The 20,364-nt window shown below is 36.6% G+C and overlaps 2 protein-coding genes across 3 annotated transcripts; one reads left to right on the top strand and one right to left on the bottom strand.

Annotated features, from left to right (window-relative positions):
- The first annotated feature begins 715 nt into the window (after positions 1–715).
- itm2cb (integral membrane protein 2Cb) lies at positions 716–8,607 on the top strand. The gene is made up of 6 exons (XM_067362902.1): positions 716–893; positions 3,933–4,073; positions 4,240–4,428; positions 5,233–5,343; positions 5,846–5,996; positions 8,467–8,607. The coding sequence occupies exons 1-6, from the start codon at positions 801–803 to the stop codon at positions 8,562–8,564; spliced, it is 783 nt and encodes a 260-aa protein (XP_067219003.1). The 5' UTR covers positions 716–800; the 3' UTR covers positions 8,565–8,607.
- A 284-nt stretch (positions 8,608–8,891) lies between these two features.
- On the bottom strand, positions 8,892–13,142 carry lpar5a (lysophosphatidic acid receptor 5a). 2 transcript variants are annotated; one of them, XM_067362899.1, is made up of 2 exons: positions 12,095–13,141; positions 8,892–9,034 (listed from the first exon to the last, which is right to left on the bottom strand). In XM_067362899.1, the coding sequence occupies exons 1-2, from the start codon at positions 12,993–12,995 to the stop codon at positions 8,895–8,897; spliced, it is 1,041 nt and encodes a 346-aa protein (XP_067219000.1). In that variant the 5' UTR covers positions 12,996–13,141; the 3' UTR covers positions 8,892–8,894. The 2 variants fall into 2 exon arrangements, with proteins under 2 accessions (XP_067219000.1, XP_067219001.1); XM_067362900.1 differs by having other exon boundaries at positions 8,907–9,034; positions 11,984–13,142.
- Positions 13,143–20,364: the final 7,222 nt, after the last annotated feature.

Genomic DNA, 20,364 nt, shown 5'->3' with positions numbered 1-20,364 from the left:
AATTACAGATGAAATCTTTAATTTCAATGGATCATTATATAATTAAAATATCAGTAGGCTACATCAAAACTGATAAAATACATAATAACTATCTAATAATAATATCACATTGAAGAGTTTTCTACACAAAAGGGAAACAAAAGGTTTTCTACAGAAAAATTGCAAAATGTGATCTTAGTTAAAATCATATGGGAATAAATGAAGAATGAAAATCTTAAAAGAATGGGTAGATTGATGGATTGACAATGCTTATGCATGGACACTTTGGAAACATGTCAAAGTTGTTGGTGACTGTGGGGTGAAAAAAAACAAGAAACACTGTGCTAGTCACTAAAAGTTTGCAATGTATTAGAACCCAATAGTTCATAGTTATCATAGTAATAGTTAACAAATTCATATGTATAACAATCTGAATGTTTATTTAGTGTTTTTTGTAATAGACATTAGAAATCGCAATTAAAATATTAACCTGATTTTCCCCCAAATGATTATGATTTATGGTTGCATTTAGAGTAAAATAAAGCATAGTAATTCTTGTCCCTTGCAGCATAAATCGGATCTGAAAGGGTTAATAGACGAGACCGTTATTTATTTATTTAATGTGTGGAAATTGTGAGTGATACTAATTTTAGAAAATAGACACCGATTGGTGGACTCTTACTTTGAAGTGTACCGGAAGCGAGGGAATCCTCTTTAAGTTCGCCCTCTGTCGAGCGTTTCATTCACAGCTCAGAACAGTCCTTGGTGGTTCAATCACTACTGGACGTCCTAACCGCAGAAAACTAGGAAGAAACGTCAAAATGGTGAAGATATCGTTTCAACAAGTAACTGTACAGAAGCCGGAAAAGGAGAACGATGGAGACAAAGAGGAAATTCACATGCCATACTCTCACGTGAGTTATAGCTTCCCATTTAAATGAACATTATTGTCTTTGTTTTGTTGTCTGCTGTGAAACCATCCTTTGTCATGTCATGTTCCTCCTCGCAGCAAAACGAAATCTAAAATGCTGCAAGCATTTATCACTTTTTTGTTTTATTAATTGAAATTATTTGTACCTATGCTTTTAATTTTTAACATTTAACATTAATAACTGGACTTTATTATGTCTCTAAACTAATTAGGCGATTAGTATGCAAAACTATTGTGTATATATAATATATAATATAAAATATACAGTTATTATTATCAAATTAATGCAATTATATACTATTATTATTTACTTTATCAGGCTTGTGCATGTTTAAAGCAAGAATAGGAGATAATGTAATTCTGCAATGAATTGCAGTATTGAGATGCACAGGAAAACAGTCATTCTTTTGTCTGTGTTCTAATCGGCACAGAGGGAAATGATGCTGACAGCAGATTTCAGAATTTCTGAGAATGCATTAGTTGCTGTCTTTATTCTACTATTACAGACTGATAATACGTATCAGATGTCTTATTTCTAACTGAACAGCTCAGAGTTTTATGAACAGATTAATATTAAAGTATATATTTTTAAACTCTTTGACAGACTTTGACCTGAGGTTCTGCATTTGTTTACATCTGATGGATGCGAGCCAGTATTGAGATACATAACAGGATGACATTACATCATCCCTCGGCGTGTAGCCGCCACTGCAGATTAGTGCCGAACAAATCGGCTTGAGCTACATTTGTGTGTGTGTGTGTTCTCTATATGGATGCTTGCTGTTTGTTCCCATGATAGTAGTTATTCAACTACAGATCCTTTTATCACCACCTGATTTGAGCTGTAACAATGCAGATGACCGCAGCCTTTTGTTTTTATGTGCCTGGAACACTCAGTTCTCGCTCCAACCCGGATAGGCACATGCTTGATCCTGCCATCCGGGGTGAAATAGGATCTTTTCCTTCACAAAATGGATGCCTGACATCCTTTTATTTATTTATTTCTCTATCTGAGGCTCATAGGAATATGATGCTGACAGCAGATTTCACAATTTTCTCATTTCTGAGAATGCTTCAATTCATTGCAGGCTGTTAATATGCATCAAATCTTTGGGGTTTTAACTAAAAAGATGATAACCAAAATAAAGTATCATTTATCTGAGTATTCAGAGTAACTGAAATCTAAATGCATTAAAAACTGGGACATTTGTGGGCGACACAGATCGTTCCCTTCTCTAGTGCGTCACATTTTCAATTTGACCTCATGTGCCTGCATTCATTTTCTCTACTAGAGTGAAAATGACGTGGATTCATCTAATCTGATACTAGTGCTGTTATTTTCAGCCTGGTACCCACACACTGTCTCCTACCCGCTGCTACTGTGTGTCCTCTCTACGTAGAAAGGAACCCCTGTACAAATAAGGAGCGTGGAAGTACAGTACATGCCTAAAAATATCGCTCTGCCAGGCGGAGATAGTAGCTCTGTCAGCAGTCTGTTTGATTCACGATGATCCAGAGCCTGCGTGGGCCGATCCGAGCTGGTGTCCTCGGCACCATCGTCTCTGAGAGACTGGAGGCGGATGGATTGCTCACGCCACCTGACGTCTTGAGACGCTGCCATGACTAATTTATTGGCGCAGTTGGATGCTGAAAGTAAAGAGCTGCAAAAATGGTTTTCTAACTTCGTACTTTTGTCTTGTTTTTTTATTACAAATATATGTATTATGGCTATTCATATATTAAGTCTTGTTTTCTGGAAAAAAAAATATAGGAAAAAAGTGAGTTTATGCTTAAAACAAGAAATATATATCTGTCAATGGGGTCAGAAAAATAATCTTGTTTCCTCTTTTGAATAAAGTACCCATTCTTTTAATCATAAACCCACTTCATTTTGATACATTTTTCAGTGAAAATGAAAATGAAAATTCTGTCATCCGTTAACTCCCCCTCATGTCATTCAAAATCCATAAGATTTAGGTTAATCTTTGAAACCCAAATGAAAAATGTCAAATTTATTGTCTTTTTTTTTTTTTTTTTTTTTTTATGATGATAGTTTTAATTTTATTCTTATATAAACACACATTCTCTGTGCATCGCATATCTTGTCAGTTTTGGTTACCTGGTTTAATTAAAAATATCTTTCGTTTCATAGATTTGCCAAAGTCTTATAGGTTCGGAATGACAAAAAAATACTTTTTTTTTTTTTTTTTTTTGGGTAAACCATCCCTTTATTATCTTAAGTCTTTTTACATATCAAGTAAATTTATCTTGATTTAAGAATATTTTGGTAGTTATACTAGAAAAGAAGACAAAAATACTAAGTAAGAAAACCATTTTTGCAGAGTGTTTTATGGCAGCTTGCACATACAGATTTTGGTATGAAAAACTGATATGTAGATCAACCCTAAGCCTTATCAGTGCATATATATTCAATAAGCATGCATGGTGTATTTGACTTGTTTTGTCAAGTATGAATCAGTCCAGACACAAAAAGTAGGGATGCACGATATATGGGCCACCATATTGGTATCGGCCGATATATGTTCATTTTTAATGTTATTGGCCCGATAAGAAAATTTTGCCAATATATATTGAAGCCGATAAAGGATTATTTCCTTCAGATGTGCACTGTTCACCATGATGCTTTTGAATTGCTTGAAATATGATTGGAGTCACTTCAAAAAGGAAAATACAGTTAAGTACAACATATGCAGCGCAAATCTGTCATATAGGCTACATAAAATTCTAATGATATCAAATAACATCATTATAATTGTGTGCTTGGGGAATGGCTTTTTAATGGTGAGACTTTTGTTTTTGTAATCAGGCTCTCAAAAATGATATGAAAAATTTGGATTTAGATTTATAGGCAAATATATATGTTAGCGACTTTGAAATATAAAGAATTATCGGTTATCGGCCAAACTTTTTATATCTGTGCATCTCTACCAAACAGCCAATGAAAAGCATACCAAGTGTTTGAATTCTTTAATCCTAATTGTAATTGTTTTGTGTTTCCCAGAAGGATGAGTTGGTGCTTCCGGTAAGATCTAAGAAGTCTCCCTTTAGAGGCCTTTGGTGCGTCGTGCTCGGCCTTGTGATCTTCCTGTCAGGCTTGATCATGGCATCTGTATGCTTGTACCGATACTACTTCAGCCCTCAGGTGAGACTTCAGACGTCATCGGATCTGTTAATAATCTTTTATTCACGAACAAGTTCATTGCCATAGCGATCACCATAGCAACACCTTGCTGGCTCTTTTACTCAGTCTTCTGTTCACTAGACTAGTTCAAGTGCCCTATAATAAACCGCTCTGCTTTCTTACCCAGATCCCAGAGGACAGTTTGTTCCACTGTCGGGTGATGTACGAGGACCCCCTGTTCGCCCCGTTACTCGGACGGCAGGAGATAGAGGAAAATGTTGGCATCTACCTGGATGATAACTACGAGCAGATCAGCGTACCAGTGCCCGACTTCGGAAGCAGCGACCCAGCTGATATCATTCACGACTTTCACAGGGTGAGGATCTTTCCAAGTTGTGAAGTGAAGTTCTGCCCATTTAGCTCTAGTACAGTTTCTTCTAGTTCTTTGGCTGCACAAAAGATGCCGTTAGTCATCACAGCTCCCCCAGATGGACTGTGAACCATCTCTAAGGAAACCTTTTGTCTGCTGAAATCATTGTTTAATATGCAGTGCAATGTGCCAGGCACAGGAGTACATGCAAATGTTTCTGTGAAAGCCACATTTTCAAGTTTCCTATAGCAGCTATAAATCTATGAGAATGTCAGTCTGGCAGAAATCAGAACTTTTTGTTCTCCTATATGGGTTTAATTGATCAAAAATTCAGTAAAAAGAGTTACATTGTGAAATATTATTACCAGTATTATATTATTATATTCAATATTGCTTTTAATTTATACTGCGATGCCAAACTGAATTTTCAGCATCATTACTCCTAGCCTTCAGTGTCACATGATCCTTCAGAAATCATTCTAATATGCTGATTTGCTGAAGGATCATGTGACACTGAAGCCTGGAGTAACGATGCTGAAAATTCAGCTTTGCATCACAGGGATAAATTACTTTGTCAAAAATATTTAAATACTACACAGTTATTTTAAATTGTAATAATAGTTCACAATATTACTGCTTTTTACTGTATTTTTAATTAAATAAATGTAGCCTTGGTGAGCAGACGAAACTTCTTTTAAAAACCTTAGTGGTTCCAAACTTTTGGACTGTACTGTATAATTCAACATAAATCTCTCACATAATTTTTTGAGTTCTAGAGTCATTTTTAACGGAGGTGTTTCTCATTAACAGGGACTCACAGCTTACTACGACATTGCGTTGGATAAGTGCTACGTCATTGAGCTCAATACGACAATTGTCATGCCGCCCAGGAACCTGTGGGAGCTGCTTGTCAATGTCAAGGTAACAGATTGCATAAAGTTTTATGTAACACTTGAACAAAAGGTATCAGTTCGTGAGTCACACATTTGATGTGCAGCCTTTATTTCAGAAATGTAAAATGTGAAAGAGTAAAAATGAGCCTTCAGAAATCAGTTGTTTAAAAAAAATGTTCCATGGTCATGGAAAACCTGGAAGTATCAGGATTTTTTTAAAAGACATGGCAATTTCATGGAAACTTCTTTATAAATATACATTTTATATTTAAAGAAATTAATTTTTATTTATAATTTTGTACATTTAAAAAAAATTTTATTATTCTTTTTTTCCCCTCATTTCAAAAATGCAGAAAAAATCATGGAATTTTTTCAGAATGTGTGCAACCCTTAAACGGAACTTGTCACTTCCCTTGCAGAGGCGATGCACAGATTTCTAATGTTTGATTCATCATAGCCAATGTGTCATTGTTGATGGAATGAAGTCTGCAGTCCCATGTGACCGTTTGAATGCATTTGTGTTTCTGCAGCGGGGGATGTATTTGCCCCAGACCTACATCATTCAGGAGGAGATGGTAGTGACGGGACGTGTTAGGAACATGCGTCAGCTGGGACCCTTCATCCACCGTCTCTGTTACGGAAAAGAAATCTACAGGCTGAGACGCCGTAGTAGCCAAAGACGTAAGTTTCATGACTTTTATTATTGGTGTTTGCCAAGTCCGTGGGATTTGTGTTTTGAGCAAACTCTTAACACTAAGCATTAAACTTCGCATTCCAACTTAAAGTATTGCTCAAATATTTTTGAATAATTTTGATTTTTTTTTTTTTTTTTTTTGAAAGAAGTCTCATCAAGTATGAAAACCATGATACTTTTTTGGGGGATTCTTTGAATAGGAAGTTCAGTGAACAGCATTTATTTGAAATAGAAATCCTTTGCAACACTATAAATGTCTTGACTGTAGCTTTTGATACATTTAATGTGTCCTTGCTGAATAAAACTATTAATTCTTTTTTTTTTTTATATAATCTTACCCCAAACTTTGAACTATATCACAGTTTCCACAAAAATATTTAGCTGCACATCTGTTTTTAACATTGATGATGATGATGATAGCAATAATAATAATAATAATAATAATAATAATAAATGTTTCTTGACTAGCAATATTATCCACACATTAGAATGATTTCTGAAGGATCATGTGACAATGAAGTCTGGAGTAATGAAGCTTTGCCATCACAGCAACAAATTACATTTTAAAATATATTAAAATAGAAAACAGTTATTTTAAATTTGAAATAAAATTTGACAATATTACTGATTTTTATGTATTTTTATCAAATAAATCCAGCTTTGGTGACTAGAAAATACTTAAAAAATAAAATAAAAAAATATATTTAAATAAATAAATAAAAATAAAATAAAGTTTTATTTATTCCAAACCAGTAACCCTACTTCTTTTATTATTCTGCTCTGTATGTGCCACATGAATAATCTCATAAATTCTGTGGCTTATTAAGAAAAGATGTGCTAATGACTATTCTTCAGTTAAAACCAAATTTTTTGTTGCACGGCCATAAAAAGAGTGAAGAAAAAAAAAATCCAGAAGGCTTGATTTAAAATCTTGTATTTTTGTGTATTACATCCTAGTGACTATATAATAACATCCAAGCATCATCTGTGACTTTTGCGTATTCCAAATTAAAAAGCTTTTACATCTTCTGAATAAATTACCTGTGATATTTTGTTCAGAAGATGTAAAAGCTTTTTAGTTTTTAAGTGTGCCTTTTCATTTTCTTTTGTTATTTGTTACTGGCACCTGCGCACACACACAGACACAGATGTGGCTGTGGTTTATCTGCTTATTTTCTTCCTGCTTCAAGTTATCTTGTGACAATCAACCACATTAACTGTTACACCAGCAGCATCTTCCTCTTTTTAGAGTTAGAGTACTTTGGTCCATTAGAAAATATTGCATTCAGATCTATATGGGCATGTAGTGCGTTCTTTCTAATCCGGTGCGTGTGGCACGCTGACACCGATCTTCATCCTGATTAATGCATGTGAACGTGGGTGTGCGAGCATGACTCATGTTTGTATAGTACACAGAACATCTCCAGTTAGGAAACCACACAGAGGGGGATGTGATGCACGTCAGACACTGATGCATTGTGGGAGTTGTCGTTTGGATCAAAGGGGCATCTCTCTTGGGTGATGCAGAGGCTGAGGTGTAGGTAGTGATGTGGCGTGGGAGCTGTAGTTTGGCTCCATGAGAACTTCCTCTCACTCATCTATGTGCAGATGGTGTCTGGGAAGCCACAGGAAATGTGATTTGCAACATTTGCGCCACACCAAGAATGACCGAGTTCATCCTCTCAAAAAAGAATAGAATATTTCACAATTCTTTCTCAGTGTCCCAAACAGCCAGCCCCAAGATTAAGACATTTTTGATCAAAACATTTCTGATTTGAAACAAAAAATATATATGTTGATTTCAAATAAAAAAGTGAGGGTACAAAAGTACACACAATTTAAAAGTTTGGGGTTAGTAAGGGTTTTTTTTTTATTATTAATACTTGCAATGATGCATTACAATGATGAAAAGTGACAGTAAAGACATATACATTTTAAACTTTTGAATATCAAAGAATAATTAAAAAAAAAGCATCAGTTTCTACAAAAATATTAAGCAGCACTACTTAATGTTTTCCACATTGAAAATAATAATAAATGTATTTAAACACCAAATCAGCATATTACATCATGTCCTAACCAGACGAGATGCGATAAGATTCCAGCGACAAACAATTTGTCTGTCTAGACCAGACGCGACGTTACTTTGAGATGTGATAAAATCTGTCATTTTAAATTCTAATAATATTTCACAATATCACAGTTTTTACTATATTATCAAGTAAATGCAGCCTTGCTGAGCATAAGATTCTTTCAAAAACATTTAAAAAATCTTACTGATCTTTTGAATGGTAGTGTAACATGCTTTCCAAACTGGGCAGCACAAAAATCCATCCTGAACTATGATGTTGAACATTGTAAATCAACATTAGTATGTGTTCATCCAACACTTACACAGCATGCGAGTCCTATAAGAAATAGTCCATGTAATCCAACTCGAATCTGCTTCTTCCTCAGACATCGATAAGAGAGAGACCAGGAACTGCCACAGCATCCGGCACTTCGAGAACACGTTTGTCGTGGAGACGATGATTTGCGACCGGCTCCTGCTGTAGTTTCCTTCCTTTCTCCTCAAATCTACTGAGCAAAACCCAAAAGCGACCCTTCCCCATCTGTCCAGCTTAACAGCACTTTATCAGCATGATAAACCTGTACATAATGTTACATAATGCCATCTTTGTTCATTTTTTTTTTCCAAGGATAAACTGTAATTTATTTTTTTTTTGCACCCAAGTATGTATTGTTTTGTCTTTGTCCAAGTTATTTTGAAGTTTTGATTTGCATATTCTGAAGTCTACAGTTTGTAGTTTTATTTCACTCTCAGGTTATTTGTTTTTCTTTTTTTCAGTGGGGAAGTTTCCTTGAAAATAACTGTGAGATTAGTCTCATTCGTCGTCGTCGTCTTTATTCTGGCTTGCACTGACGAATGATTTGCGCTTTTCTTTTTTTCTCTGTAACGCCTCAGTTTGCGTTGACTGGCAGTTCCTGTGGTTTGTTTCATCTGTCCAAACATGATCATTTCCTCCTGTGTTATAGAAGAAATCCAGTATTAGAAAATTGTCTTCAATGCCAAAAGATGTATACCTCATATTTTCGAAATGTATGACTTCAAGCCTGTTATTTAAGTCATAGCGTGGGTTTTTTGAACGTGATATAAGCAATATAAGTTTTCTTATCTTGGATTTCCTAACTTGACATCCATGTCTTTGTAGTAATGTTGATTTAACTGAGCAGTTTATCATGTTTAAATACTTTGTGTGTTGCTTTTTATTACGTGCAAATAAAGTTTGTAGAAAGATGTGAAAATCTATCCACCGGATGTTGGTTTGAAATGTTTTGTATTCTCTAAATGGTGAGATGTTATCTCCGTACTGATGAAAATTGACTGTTTCAGATTGTTTTGAATTTAATTAAAAGTGAATCTTCTTAGGCACAGATGTTAAATTATTTCTTGCTCTCCTTTTCCTTTTATTTTTATGTACGATTCACCCATGAATAATGGTGGATCCTTAGAACTTATCTGAGGTGGAATCATTTCATATCGCTAGCACTTTTTCTAATTGTACCATTTATATGTGTTTGTTCCTCTTCCACATACTGGTGTAGCAAGTTTTGTCTAAATGAGGCGTTTGATTTGATGCACTCTATTCTGCTGCTCTCGCTTTGTAAATAATAATCGCTTGTAAAATCCATCAATAAACTGCTGAAACCCTACTTCTGCATTCTGTTGATCATTACAGCTACTTTACCCTAGTGAAAAAAATACTAATACGTATTTAAAATACATTTATTTTGTGCTAAGTATACTGCAAATACATTTACATATTGATGTGCTATATGAAAATACCCTGCAATTGTACTTTAAGTCTGCTAAATTGGAACAATTAATTTTGGAGCTACTTTATGCACTTTAATAGTGCTGAGGTCCAACTAAAGAAATACTTGAGTATATTTGATTGTGCTACAGTGGAATTATTGCAAGTATACTTTATGTACACTTAATCTTGCATTTAAAGACTGATATTATACAATCTGTATTAAAAGTGATATTAAAACACTTTTTAGGCATAATATTAAGAAATGTGCAGTACTCCAAATAAAGTTGAATTATAATTTTATATCAGTAAGTCTTAAGCAGGGCTGCAGGTTACTTTTGAAATGTGTTTCACTGCAGATTACAAAATATATGCTTTAATGGAAATCTAATGGAACATATCTCATTAGATTACCCAAGTTTTGTAACTTAATCTAAATACTTTGGAATACTAATATGTAACACAAAAACAAGGTAATTGCGAGTTTTTATATCACAATTCTGACTTTTTTTTCTCAGAGTTGTATGATGTTAAGTTGTAATTGCACATTAGGTCAGAATTGTGATATATAAACTTGCAATGTTGAGAAAAGAAGTCAGAAACTCAAGTTATAAACTCAATTTTGAGAAGAAAAGTGTTGCGAGAATTGCGAGAAAAGCCAGAATTCTGAGATATAAACTCACAATTGCGAGAAACAAGTCAAAATTTCAAGTTTATATCACGTACTTCTGACTTTATAACTTGCAATTGTGTTTACATCTCCCAATCCTGACTTAAAAACACAAAAAAGTCAGAATTGTGAGATAAAAAGTTGCAATTATCTTTTCTTTTTCTTTTTTTTTTACAATTACAAGGGACTCACAAACAACTATCATCATTCAGGTAATGACAGACACTTAAGATTTAAAGGTATATATGTAAATTTTTGAATGTGGCAATTTTTTTTGTCTTGTTGAGTATATGTAAACATCTGTCATGTGAAATAGCTTATACAGGACAGTACTAAATAAAAAAAAAATTTTATGCAGAATGTTGCATATTCTTCAATGGGGTATGAATATGAGCAGAACTGTAGCTTAGGATGCTTTTGCAGTGTCAGAGAATCACCAGTTCCTGATTACATTAATGTTTAAATGAAATAAATGACTAAAATACAAAGTAATCACTTTTTTTCGGATGTAACTGTAATTTGATTACCATTTATTTAAAATGTAACTGAAATGAAATACAGTTACTCAAATTTTGTATTTTAAATATGTAATTAATTACATGTATTTCGTTACTCCCCAACCCTGGTCTTAAGTGATGCGTCAGTAAATATGTCTGAAGTATATTTAGTATGAAATAAATGTAACCTGTTTTAAATAGCATGCAAGAGACCTTTCAGGGCACTTGCTTCACAAACCACAAATAATAAGAACCCTTGTGCAAAACAACAGGAGAGGGTGTGGAGTTTAACTCTGTTGTTGACTCAGAAATTCAGCTTTCACTTCCTTTTTTGCCAGCCTGTGAGCTTCGTGAAACTGTGAATGTTTCTCACACACATCTCAGTTGAAGTTAGATAAAAGTGAGGAACCCCTATATTGCAGATATCATCTGAGAAGATATAAAAGTCGTGGATTAAACTCGCAGAAGTTTATTTCTGCTAACATAATGCATGACACTAAAGTAAAAGTGTATATACTTTGCGTAAATATGAACTCTGTTGATGACACAAAAACAATTATAAAAAAGACAAACTATGATAATGCTGGTAGAAATTACAATGCAGCTAATGCGGTAAAAAAAAGAAAAAAAAAGAAAACCACAGCAATACATGGCTAGAGGGGCCAAAATTTTTAGCTACAACCTTTTGGCTCTCAGTGAAAAGCAATTATACAGCTTTGTTGATGATTTGCTACATGTGTAACAATGCAAGTTTTCCAAAAACACATTAAAGTATTCACGTCACATTGGCAGGTATTCCTCTAAGAGAATCACTTCAGCTCAACATTTTCTTTCCTTTTCAACCACTAAGTGTAAGGACACCCAAGCGAACGAAACAGATTTGCAACTTTTTCACGCGCTGCACATGATAGGAGACATGCAACATTGTCTTGCGTGAGTCAGCTTTTGTTACAGTGTATGGTTTTTTTGCATAACCATTTCCTCTTGTTTACCTCAACAACACTGTTATTCGGATAGTTTGTTGCTTTACTGTCCTGTCCAACTCGTGCTCTGGACCAGGCCGAGACCGATGCTTTTGGAAGAAGAATCGCATCTGCCCCTACCTTTTATTCTCTTTGAGCTGAAGTAGTAGATCAAAGGGTCCAGACAGCTGTTCGTGCTGGCCATGCACATGGTAACAGTTTGCAGGTCGAAGAAAAAATCTTGATATTTTTTTTGTTGCCAGATTCCAACTTTGTTCACACCTAAGAGGATGAAAGCGATGTGAAAGGGGATAAAACAAATGGCATAGATGAGCAAGTTGGACAGAAAGAGATTCACAATCTTGCTTTTGCTCAGATCAGTGGTGCTCGAGGAAGTCGCCATGCTGTAGCCTCTCAGCTGCCGCACGACTGCCACCGTACAGCCCAGAATGATACCGAAAGGTACTAAAATACCGAAGAAAGTGGTACAGCAGAGGATGATGAAGCCTGTTTTCCATTCATCACTTGTATATTTTTCAAAACAACGTGTAACGTTACAGATTTCATCCACATTTTCGCGGTGGTTTATGGCAGTTGGCACTGCCAATCCACCGATGATCAACCACACTGCCAGACACAGCATCCAGGCCACCGGTGCCGTCCTGAAAGGCCGAGATCTCAGAGGATACACCACGGCCAGCATGCGGTCCACACTAATGAGAGTGATGAACAAGGAGCTTGAATAGATGTTGACGGCAAAGAGGGTCCCTGGAATCATGCATAGAAAGTTTCCCAGCGTCCATCGACCTGTGGCAAAGTAGAAGATCCGAAAGGGCAGGGAGAGCGTGAAAAAAAGGTCCGATAAGGCCAGGTTGGCCATGTAGATCACCGGAACGGATTTCTTCAAGCCACCCCGACATAGCAATATCCCAAGAGACACGAAGTTCAGAGGAAAACCCAACGCCAGCACAATGCTGTAGGTGGAAGTGAAAAGTGGATATCTAAAATGTGATGTAGAACAGTCTGAGTCGTTGTATGGCATTTTCCAAAGAGATGAGAAGATTAAAGAGAAGTGCTGTGCTGAAATGTGCAACGGATCTGTAACGATTTTTTTCCTGTGTGGTACCTTTTTTTTAAGTTCCACTTGGTAGCAACGTAGCAACAGGAAACAGTGGGAGGTGTTAGCGTGTGTATTGCATTTACATGCAAAATTAAAAAGGATATGTTTTTTTTTTTTTGGGGGGGGGGGGGGGGGGGAAAATATTCTGACGTGTGGTCAGAAGACAGAAATTGAAATTAGGTCATGTTTGATGCAAACTTTAAAGGTTGCTCTTGTTTACTAAAGCTTTTTGACTACAAAAAACATTTTAGATACAGAAATTAATATTCATCATGTACATGTAATTTTTCGATAATTCAAAACCAAGCTAAAATGAATAAAACCTTTATTAAACTTCCCCTTTCAAGCACAAGTAAAACGTCACAGCACATCAACATCAGTGATTGTGTTGCAGATAAGAGCTAATGGTATTAGCGTAATCACACACCAGCAACAACAACAACAAAAAACTGCTGCATTCTTGGTAAAGTCAGCATGGTAACTATGAATGTGAGCTATTTCATTCAGACCTCAAGTGTTTTTGTATGTTTTGTTAGCTGTGATGTCATATACAGAGCATACAGTACACAACAACAACATATAGTATGTGATAAAATTGTGTGTGCAGATAATGTATGAATTAATCGGCTGCAATCTTACATCTGCTTTCAGAGCAGAGAAATAAACAGCTTACTGCTTGCTTAACCACAGTGTGATTGTCTTCCCGTAAAGGTCAATTAAGCAACGCAAGCACAGATGCAAGAACCTTTTGAAAGTTTTGTGGGTGGAGGGGCTCAATGCAAACAGGATGTATAGGCTATATATATATATATATATATATATATATATATATATATATATATATATATATATATATATATATATATATATATTTATATATATAAACACATATGTATTTGCTTTATTTCTATGATATATGCTGTTTTAATCTTAGCTTTTTACATTTTAAAGGTTTTATGTATTCTTTCAATATTAGAAAATGAAAGCTGAATATGTGTATATACAGTCAAAACAAAATTTATTCAGAAACCTTGAACATTTCATTCATTAATACAGTTTATTCACTATAGTTGTGGTAATAAAATGGTAATAAAATATAACAAGATCTCAGAGTTATCTCACATCTTAATCATGTCAGATAACACTTAAGCAAAACATGGTCAGGTCAAAGTGTCTGAATAATGCCAATTTTTTTTTTTCAGTTTTACTGGATTTTTTGGGTATGATATGTCATAGTTTATTTTATTTTGCTATCCTCACTTACATAAATTACCCATAGTGTCCTGCACCCACTAGTAAACATATATCAAAAATATCATAAATGTCTGAATAGGTTTTGGTTTGACTGTTTACACACACACATATAATAGTTATTTATTTCATTTAAAGAATACATTCGAATGAATTATTCATATGTTTTTAATTGCTTTCGATGTATAGCATCATCACATTGCAGTATACTGCTATCTCTGCTTGTCATGTTAACTACCAGAGATGATTGTAGAAAGCATTTTGCTGTCGTGGCGCCACCTAGAGGTCGATTTTGCACAGGTATGTCGAACCTCATTAGGACATGCGCACTGAATCGTTTTTTTCCTCACGAGATACTTAGAAGACGGAGAACAAAAACAGCGCTGTATGAAGAGTATTTATTTAAAATCCATTCAAACAAACTGCAGATGTATCCTCCTACATGTTGTGCCCGTCCAGCTTGTGAACAACTCTAATGCAGGTAACGTTACAGATATTTGACAACTAACAGAGTACACTAACACTAGCTACGCGAAAACACTTAAAGTACAAAAAGACTATGGTATTACTACTTTGTTAAGCATGTTCCACGTTATATTATGGTAGTACCACGGCAATCTTTCATGTTGTGAACATGGCTGTGTCCTAAATCGCCCCCTATACCCTCATTCACTTCCTGCAGTGGTCCACTAGTTACCTTGAGGGAGTGAATGAAAACGAGTGAGTGAATTCGAACACTAAGACTGTTTCACAGACAGGGCTTAGATTAAAGGATTAGTTCACCCAAAAATGAAAATTCAGTCATTTATTACTCACCCTCATGTCGTTCCACACCCGTAAGACCTTCGTTCATCTTCGGAACACAAATTAAGATATTTTTGATAAAATCCAATGGCTCAGTGAGGCCTGAATTGCTAGCAAGATCATTTCCTTTTTCAATGCCTAGCTACTAAAAACATTTAAAACAGTTCATGTGACTACAGTGGTTCAGCCTTAATATTATAAAACAACGAGAATACTTTTTGTGCGCCAAAAATAAAAAATAAAGGCTTTATTCAATGATGTCTGTGATGGGCAATTTTAAAACAGTGGTTCAGAGCGCCAAAAATCACATGATTTCAGTAAACAAGGCTTCGTTATGTCATAAGTGTTTCAAAGGGGTAGTTTGACTACCCCTGCATCTCAATCAGCTCCCTAGGTCGTGAATCAGTATATCATGTAAATGAATGTGGCTGATTCCCTGATCAGTGCCCTGACTATAGGGAGCTGCACAGATGGATCGGCGCTGGGTTTCTAGGTTTTCACAACAAAACCCGCCCAATTGCTTCTTAAAACTAGCCCAAAACCAGCCCAGTCGTGTTTTGGGGGTGTCCCCTGGTAAAATCCACGTTTTTGGCGGGGTTACCCTGGTAAAATTGCATTCCAGGGGCTAAATATCATGTTATTTGGGGTTGCTTGAACCCGCAGATGTGAAAAACAACCCGCGGCAACAATGTAAAAGTAGAAAACTGGAATACTGCGGACTTGGCAACACTGGATTGGCGGCTGACTTGAAGCGGTGCATGCCGGTAAGAAATTTTGTCTGACTCAAAATAGCGCCAACTAGTGTTGTCAAAAGTACAGACTTCGGTACCTATCGGTTGAGCGCTGTTGAGCAGATTCATAAACATCTCTGATTGGCCATTGTGTTGACGCGCTCATCGGATATGCCTGTGATTGGCTACAGTGATCAACACGTGGGAGCATTTGAAAGCACACGGAAGTGTTTGAATTTGAAAGCGTTTTGAAAGTGGGAGCGTGGGCGATTGAAAGCAGGCGTCTTAACAGTGGACTGCTCCACGATAGTCGCCTGCTTTCAAATGCTCCCGTGTGTATCTGTGTAAGCGCTTAGTGAAGAGAATAATTGATGACTATTTACAACGTTTTTACAGCGTTGATCATTGAAGCCTATCACAGACATATCCGATTAGCCGTGAAAACAACGGCCAATCAGAGATGTTTACGAATCCGCTCAACAGCACTTAAAGCGTCACGTTTTTAAAATTTCAGTACCGACTAGGTACCGAAGTCGGTACTTTTGACAACACTAGCGCCAACGCCATGTGACTGTTGACATATGACATTAAAAGGCCGACGCCGACAAACTAGTGGCGACAAAAGCAGACTGCGGGGTTGGCTCACGTCGGCAGTGGCAAAGTTGACCTGACACACCAAACTGACGTTCGACAGCCGGTGACCAAGTAGCACATCCGTTCTGCAAGATGAAATGCCTTTCCGTAGCAGCAGGTGGCAGTAGCTGAACAGCCAATCAGAATGACCAGATGGCACGATGGACCGACGAGCTCCGATGCCAACTCAACATGTCGAATCGGCCGAAAAAAAGCTGACGAGGACCAACTTCAGCCGATGGTTTGGAACACACTGAGAAAACTTAGTTGGCCGACGAATAAAAACAGCTCGACGGCCAACCGTCGACTTGTTGTGTTCTTGCCTAAAGTACCACAAGAGCGATTCGAGACAAAGTCCTTTTAAGACGAGTCATTTCACCCGGCGGCCATCTTTGAAACTCCTCTCGGGCATCCTGGGCATCATGCAATCTCTTTGAATGGGGAAACATCAAATTCTCCAAAACTGTTCGCCAACCTTACGATTAAATTTCATATTTAAAATCACCAATGAAATCTAACAACAACCGGCTCATAAATTTAGTTTCTAAACGCTCGAATCGTGACAAAAAAAAGGTATTTTTCAGGCTGGATCAAGCTAATGCGCATTTGCAGACCTAAATGCGCGTCTCTTCGGAGGCGCATGTCTGACTGTTTCTATAGAAACCGGTGATTCTAACGGCCGCTGAAGTGACGCGATGACTTTACCAGTCGGCGGTTGGCTCTTATTTAGAAGGCGGGACTTATTCCACCATATTGCGCGTTACACTTTCTCCCATTCAAAACAATACGAGTGACACGTCTTGTGTTATTCTATAGTCTTTGTTCGAGAGCAGTTGGATGAGTCAGCCAGTGCAGCATCTCCAGCAGCTGCACAAGCTCTGGGGCATGTTCAAGCTCAAACGTGTGCGCAATGTTTTGCTACGATTTCCGGGTTGAACGACATGTTTTATGGAAATGGTGTGCAACGGGGTTTGAGATACGTTTTCTCTTGATTGATGGGTGTGTCAAAAATGTCAGCCCAATCAGAAGCAACATGTATATAAACCACATGGTATTAAAGGTACAATTTGTGATATTTTTTTCCGCTAGAGGTCGCTAGAAGCCTATTCAAAACAAAGGCGTAGTTCGATGACGCCAAGTTTTAGAGCGGAAACTTGGGACATGTGGTCTCCATCTCAACGGACGGTGCAAAAGAATAGGGATTGGAGTCTGGAAGAACTCATGTTCGTGGATGCGATTATTAACGTTACTGTAGTATGAAGCAGAGCAGGAGCGAGTGTTGCGGGAGCTGAACGAGGAGCTGGAACGATTGATAAACACACACCTCACGAGCAGCGGGACTTTTATTATGACACAGTCGCCGGCGCCGCTTCCGCTTTTCCGGTCATGAGTTTACGGGAGCTGTCCTTGTCGACAGAACCAGCGGCAGATGGTAAACAGTAATTATGTTCCATAAATAAGTAACACAATCCACCATAAAACGTGCAAGAAGTAAATAAGGAACTGCTTGAAGCAAGCTAGAGGTTTGCTGGACGCTAGACACTACTTCCGCATTTGTCCACGGCACTGTTGTCATGTGGTTTCTACGTCAGTAAAGGCGATAACAAAGGTAACTGACGTCATTGACAGGCGACTGCACTGCCCCGTGTCACGGTTTAGAATGGGAATTTTCTCATGATTTACAAGTAGTTGAAAACATTAGAGATATTGTTTGTAATCAGCTGGACAAAATATATAACACTGCCTAGTGGTTTTTGGATATTTTACTGCAAAAATTTTACATATTGTACCTTTAAAGAGACAGTTCGCACAATGGTCCAAGTAAAGTCGTTTACAAATGCGTCATCTTCAGCACGGTACGCAACAGTTGAAGATATTAGAAGACATGTTTGTCGTAAGAGTTTTATAGTAAAAATATAGCATATCAACATGATGATGTAGTTGTTTATATTTTTTTCTCTTTTACTCTGGACGGCAAGGGCAGTGTCTGTAACATTTTGCATTATTAAACACGTATTTATACTGATTTCACCATGCTCTGAAAATTCTTCAAAAAGAACGCCATAGTTGCAACTCTTGCGTCATCAGAACAGGGTGCACTACCGTTTCCGTTTTAAAAAAATTTTGCAACGTTTTGTCGGGGTTGAACGCAGCCCTTATGATGACACAGCTGTTTCGTGTTTATTCTGAAAACTTTAGTTCCACTAATGCTCACAAATCTGAACAGTTAAAGCTCTTTTCATGTAGTGGCGATGTTATATTGTGTCATGTTTATCAAAATAAAACATAAAAAACGTAGACCCCACTACATTGGTATTTAACTATATGCTTATGTTGAACTTTATTCTTGTAAAAACACATTTTCTTCAGGTAATGTACATTCTAGTGTTGAATTTTATTGTTGTAAAAACAGACGCTGTAAGCAGGACATAAAGTATTGAATGAAAATATCTCTGAAACAACTGTGTATTAGTCAAATATTGCATTTATTTCACTTTAGCTGTGATAAAGTATGCAAGCGCAGCACGAGCGTCAGTACGGGAAGCAGAAAGTGTCTGACTTCATGTCTCCGTTTTCAGCTCCTCCTCGCCTGCATGCGACTACTGTCACCAATCGATTGCATCCAGTCGCAGCCGCTGTCGAACATACCTAGTATTTGAATAGTTTACGTGACTTTGGCTCTTTGATATGTGCTCCAAACCACTGATTCCAAACAAAAGATTCGTAAAGCTTCGAAGCTTCATGAAGTCGCTATTTTGTTTGGGTTTTTTTTTTTTTTTTTTTTTGGTGCACAAAAAGTATTTATAATATTATGTATATTTGAACCACTGTACTATTTACATGAACTGTCGTCAGTGGCATTGAAAAAGGAAATTATCTTGCTGGCAATGAGCCATTGGATTAAAAGTATCTTAATTTGTGTTCCGAAGATGAACGACAGTCTTACAGGTGTGGAATGACATGAGGGTGAGTAATTAATGACAAGAATTTTCAATTTTGTGTGAACTAACCCTTTAAACCAGGATTAGGCCTTAGTTCAATTAGGGAATTTAAGTATCTTTTGTAAACATGTAAACATGCATATTCTCTAGCCATTGAACGTACAATATAGAACATACTTTTATAACAGTAGTGAAGTAATCACTTATTAAAAAAAAGTACCTACTCAAGAGAGTATTCCATTTCAGATACAGCCAAAGGCCCTTTCAGGTGAGTCATTTCACTCAGCAGTCATCTTTGAAACGCCTGTCAGGCAGCTATTTCAGTTTTGCAAGTGCAGCTCCTCTGTCTCTTTGAAAGGGGAAACATCAAATTCACCACAACTGTTCACCAAGCTTACGATTAAATTTTATATTTGAAATCACCATTAAAATCTGACAACAACTGTTACATAAATTGTTTCTTAACACATTACAAAAAATGCTTTTTTCAGGCTGGGCCAGTATGCGCAGCCCAGCATGCATACAACAGCTGTTTGGTTACTCATATTCTTCAGAATATCTTCTTTTGTGTTCAGTATAAGAAAGAAATTCATACAGGTTTGGAAAAACTTGAGGGTGTGTAAATGATGACAGTTTTCTTTTTAGGTGAACTTTCCCTTTAAGACAATGATCTGGCGCCACCTATTGGCGCTTATCTAAAAGTATAATTTCATTTAAGCTGAGGGGCTGAGAGAGTGACGAAGATTGAATGCTGTTTTTGATTTAGGTCGTGATTGTAACAGTAGTTCTGGTTAAAGAGACAAAAAGCGTTTATAAGTAAGAGTGTAATGAGAGATAAAATTATTAAATATAACAGCGATAGTAAAGTAATTGCAGCCGCACAGCATTAAATGACATAGCATTGTCTGTCTTTTTTTCTCATTGGGGGGC

This window comes from Chanodichthys erythropterus, chromosome 16 (genome assembly GCF_024489055.1).
Source record: "Chanodichthys erythropterus isolate Z2021 chromosome 16, ASM2448905v1, whole genome shotgun sequence".
Lineage (NCBI taxonomy): Eukaryota > Metazoa > Chordata > Actinopteri > Cypriniformes > Xenocyprididae > Chanodichthys > Chanodichthys erythropterus.
This window is presented reverse-complemented; position numbering and strand designations above follow the sequence as displayed.

Coding starts and splice junctions, on each gene's coding strand:
- lpar5a (XM_067362899.1), bottom strand. CDS start 12,995: ATGCCATACAACGACTCAGACTGTTCTACATCACATTTTAGATATCCA. Junction 9,035..12,094: donor CAGCTCAAAGAGAATAAAAG/GTAGGGGCAGAT, acceptor TCTATAACACAG/GAGGAAATGATCATGTTTGG.
- itm2cb (XM_067362902.1), top strand. CDS start 801: ATGGTGAAGATATCGTTTCAACAAGTAACTGTACAGAAGCCGGAAAAG. Junction 4,074..4,239: donor GATACTACTTCAGCCCTCAG/GTGAGACTTCAG, acceptor TTTCTTACCCAG/ATCCCAGAGGACAGTTTGTT. Junction 4,429..5,232: donor TCATTCACGACTTTCACAGG/GTGAGGATCTTT, acceptor TCTCATTAACAG/GGACTCACAGCTTACTACGA.